At 34.5% G+C, this 4,869-nt stretch overlaps 1 protein-coding gene across 1 annotated transcript; it reads right to left on the reverse strand.

Moving 5' to 3' along the window:
* Positions 1-389: 389 nt before the first annotated feature.
* Positions 390-1,322, reverse strand: LOC130849835 (olfactory receptor 4C16-like). The gene has a single exon (XM_057729023.1). It carries the CDS (start codon positions 1,320-1,322, stop codon positions 390-392), a length of 933 nt encoding a protein of 310 aa, XP_057585006.1.
* Positions 1,323-4,869: the final 3,547 nt, after the last annotated feature.

Here is a 4,869-nt window from a genome sequence, read left to right on the forward strand (position 1 = left end):
GAAAGAGGTGAAAGCTACCAGCCTATGTATATAAGCATATAGACAAGTATCCAGAAGCAGATAAAATCAGAAATCATCATGAAAAAGGGCAGAAAAAATGTGAGATCAAAACCAGAATGACACCAAGCAGGCAAGAGATACAGAGACACAGCACTGAAAACCATCTAAGGCAATGAATCTTACATACCTATGTTCACCTGGTGCTGTCTCTTACTCCACATGAAACTGACTAAACACTAATTAGTGTATGTGTTCACAATGCTTATTTTCCAAAGGAAATCTAGTATTAAGGCCTCATGATAGACATTAACATTACAATAAGAGATAATATTCTCTAAGGACTACTTATAGGCCAATCTAAATTATGTGGAACAACTGGGAACTTCCTTTCATCTTTTGTCATTTGAGGTCAGCTTCTTGCACCACAACAACCTCATGGCATTTTTCACTTCTGCATTCCTCAGGGTGTAGATTAGAGGGTTGAACAAAGGTGTTCCAATTGTATAAAACACAGTTATCATCTTATCCATGGAGAAGGTGGTAGCAGGGCGTGTGTATATAAACATGCAGGGAACAAAGAACAGGATGACCACAGTGATGTGGGAGATGCAGGTGGAGAGGGCTTTTGTCCTCCCTTCAGCACTGTGGTTCCTCAGAGAATGCAAGATGATAACATAGGAGAACATCAGCATGACAAAACTCACTGTACAGGTGGCCCCACTGTTGGACACCAAGAGGAGGTTGATTACATAGGTGTCTGCACAGGCAAGTTTCAACAAAGGCTGCAAGTCACATAAATAATGATCAATCACATTGGGACCACAGAAAGGTAGACTCAAAGCTAGAAGAATCTGAGCTGAAGAATGCACACAGGACCCCACCCAGGCCACAGCCACCAACACACCACAGACTCGATGACTCATGATGGTTGTGTAGCGCAGGGGCTTACAGATGGCCACATAACGGTCTACAGCCATGAGGATTAGGATGAAGATCTCCAGGCAGCCAAAGAAATGCAATGAAAAAATTTGGACAATGCACTCACTGAAAGAGATAGTGGCCTTCTTCAAAAGGGCATCCACAATCATCCTAGGTGCTATGGAAGTAGAGAAGCAGGCATCTGATAAGGATAAGTGGAAAAGGAAGAAATACATTGGACTCCCAAGTGCCTTGCTGGTCTTGATGGTAGCGATAATCAGCAGGTTACCCAGTAATGTCCCCACATAGAAAATCAAGAAAGTGACAAAAACCATTTTCTTCCTAACAGGATCCTGGGTCAACCCAAGTAGGATAAATTCAGTCACATTATGTTTCAGCTGCATGACTTCATGAAGGAGGAGAAGGGATGAAAGTGATATGGGTTATCTATAAAAAATAAAGGTATTAATTTATGATGTGATATGTACTGTTATGGGACATTTTAGAAAAAAATAATATTCCTCATCAGGGACATTCAAACTGTGGTGTCTTAGTAATTTTCTTTTGCACTTTGTTCCTCAATTTAATGACCACTTCATAGGTTATTATGTCTCAATATGCTTATGAATGTGATACTTTTCAACAACAGTCTTCAAATAAAACCTCTTATTAGCTTAGGTATGATTTTGATTAACTTTGCCAATTTTATGAATGCATATTTAGAGATGTGGCTCTGTTTTGTGATTTCTCTAAGTTGTTTCATAATCAATAAAATTGAACTCTTATGTCTTGCTTGGTGTATCAGTGTGCACATAGAATACATTTATCTGTCCTTGGAGGTTTATGATATAAAGTCATACAAATCCTTTACCACATAAATAATATCTTATCTATACATATATGTATGTTTCATATATTATCATATATATATAAATGTTTATTAATCCTAAATATATAGTATGCTCTACCTCTTCACTGTATACTTACTCCCATGAATTACAGGTCAAAAACAGACACAGGAAACACTATAGTATTTAACTAATCTGTTGTAAGCTTTACGATTGTTTGTCACAATTTTAAGTTGACTCATGATGATGAGTAGAAATGAATGGTATGTCATATTTGGTAGTATCTGATTTTTATTGCATGTATTTTTATTTCTCCAATTTCTGAAAGTCTTTGTTTAGAGCACTCATTGTCCCTGAACTTATATTTAGAAATAAATAACCATGGGTTATTAATAGTTCATGTCTTCCAACACAGGTTTAACTTAAATGTCTTAGAACTGGAATGGGTTTTTTGGTGTTTGTATCACCAGGCAGTTGGTGTAGGACCTGATTAATCATGGTTGCATTCCCAGTAGAATTGATATATTTCAGGTCTATGACCAGCCCCCATCCCCTGAACAGAGCAGAGAAGCAGAATAAAAGAAGAAAATTTGATTTTTTAAAAAGAGGCATAGTAGATAATCAGTAACTGACTTCTTCATTCAATTTGTATTTTTTTTTGTATGTTGGCAAAGTCAATTGCTATTCAACTTTGAAATGTCATTTTTTCAACTAAGATTTATTTTTTCAGATTTGGAAAAATATATTAGCATGGGCCATTTCATGATCAAGACTTTTCTCTAGATCTATCTTGTGAAGGTGATACTAGAAGAGACACTTCTTAGGTAAAAAAATAAATAAATAAATAAAGTAAACTGAAATCTTATGTATTTAAATGTAACCTGAAGATTCATTTAACCTGTTAAGTTCATTTCTGAATCCCACCCATACCTCTAATACATGGTATTAAAAGGTATGTTTTATCCAGTCACAGACAATAATAGACTAAGCAGACAAAATTTCCCTTATAAGTTTTTCTCTTCCTTGACATATTTACTTCTCTTCAATAAACTTTAATTATACACTATCTTCCTCCAAATTACAAACAACTCTTTGGAAAATATCTGATAAAGTTTTTCAGTCTAAGATGTCAAAGAGGGAAAAAAATTCTTTGGACTATGTGATCTTGGTCAAGGATCTTAAAATAAAATATAGGGGAGATACAGTTAGCACTATAAAAAACTTAGCTAGAAATAGAAACATAGAAAAAGGCTAAAAATAAAAATAGAAAAAAAATAGAATAAAAAAATGTCAGGACATGGAAGCAACAGAAATGCTCATCAACAGATGAATGGATAAAGAAGATGTGGCATATATATACAATGGAATATTACTCAGCCATAAAAAGGAGTGAAATGGAGCTATATGTAATGAGGTGGATAGACCTAGAGCCTGTCATACAGAGTGAAGTAAGCCAGAAAGAGAAAAACAAATACTGTATGCAAACTCATATACACAGAATCTAAAAAACAAAAGAAAAAAAAAAGATACTGATGAACCCAGTGACAGGGCAAGAATAAACATGCAGATGCAGAGAATGGACTGGAGGACATGGTGTCGGGGAGGCTGGGGGCGAAGGGGCATCTGGGAGGAAGTGAGAGAGTAACATACACATATATACACTACCAACTGTAAAATAGATAGCTAGTGGGAAGTTGCTGTATAACAAAGGGAGATCAACTCGATGATGGGTGATGCCTTAGAGGGCTAGGACAGGGACAGCAGGAGGGAGTGGTGGGAGGGAGGGGATATGGGGATATATGTATAAGTATAGCTGATTCACTTTGGTGTACCTCAAAATCTGGTACAAGAGTGTAAAGCAATTATTTTCCAATAAAGAGCTTAAAAAATTTAAAAAAGTGTAACTGAACCTATGTATCTTAATCTTTACAGAAAGTTCATTTTTTTCTTTATTCATTTAAGGGAGTAATGTTTTATAAAATATTTGGGCTTGAAAATATGGTAGGTAGTGTAAGATGATGTGAAAGTCTCTTGTTATTCTATAATCTTGATTTTGGCCATTTCTTTGAGTGTGTAATAATTTTGAGTAGTATGTCATCATTCTCATTAATCTATTCACCTCTAGAAATATCTTATTTATTTTCAACTTGTTTATGTAGTCAACTGAGAATCATACATACATATAATTTAACTCATTTATCATTGTTGGTCTGCATTAAATATTTAATTGATAGTATTCAGTATGACATCAAGGTCTTTATCCAATCTGCAGCAGTAAAGTCCATTTCTATACATTCATATTTCAAGGAATCTTGACTCATTTGATCATATATCAGTGCCTTTAAAAAAACATTTTTCTATACTCAAGTATAGGGATTCTTTTTGAGTCTTAAAAAAAGAGGTTTTTAATCTATTTTTTTTATCTACAACATCCCACATTCTAGGGAAAATACAGTTCTCAAATAAACAAGGGTATGTTAAATCTGTATAATCAGAATCAAGTTGAAATGGAAACACCTAAATACTGCTAAATATATCAAGATAGTAGGTTCATAATAAAACTAATGTAGAAACCAAGGATTAAAAAATAAATAAGTGTAACTTTTTCAAAATCATCTTGCCCTCTTATTATACTCTGGGATCATTTCAGCAGCTTCTATTTTCCTTGACCTTTAAGACAGAACTGTCCAGAAACATCCCCTAGATGGCCTTCAGTGATAGCCTGTGAGAAGGGAAATCCACTCTCCTGCTCTCTGAAGGCTTTCATTACAGCTTTTCTTACAATATGAGAATAACTATTGCTTGCACACAAGAATGTGTGTGCGTATTCTAATTTCCATTCTGAAAAAAAGGACATTTGAAAACTCTGTGTTCTCAGGGTATTATTCTCCACAATTCAAATCTAACTGCCTTGTACAATGCAGGTGTTAAGTGTCTTGAAATTGAATATTTTCCTACTTCTCTTGGAAATATAATGATTTATGTCATTGTTCTAGTACTATTCTGTTTATAAAACACATTAACATCAAAATTATAGAGGCTTACATAAAATTTACAGTGTCTTCTATGTATCATATATGTAGACAGATAAGCATTTCCTATT

The sequence above is a fragment of the Hippopotamus amphibius genome, chromosome 3 (assembly GCF_030028045.1).
Source record: "Hippopotamus amphibius kiboko isolate mHipAmp2 chromosome 3, mHipAmp2.hap2, whole genome shotgun sequence".
NCBI lineage: Eukaryota > Metazoa > Chordata > Mammalia > Artiodactyla > Hippopotamidae > Hippopotamus > Hippopotamus amphibius.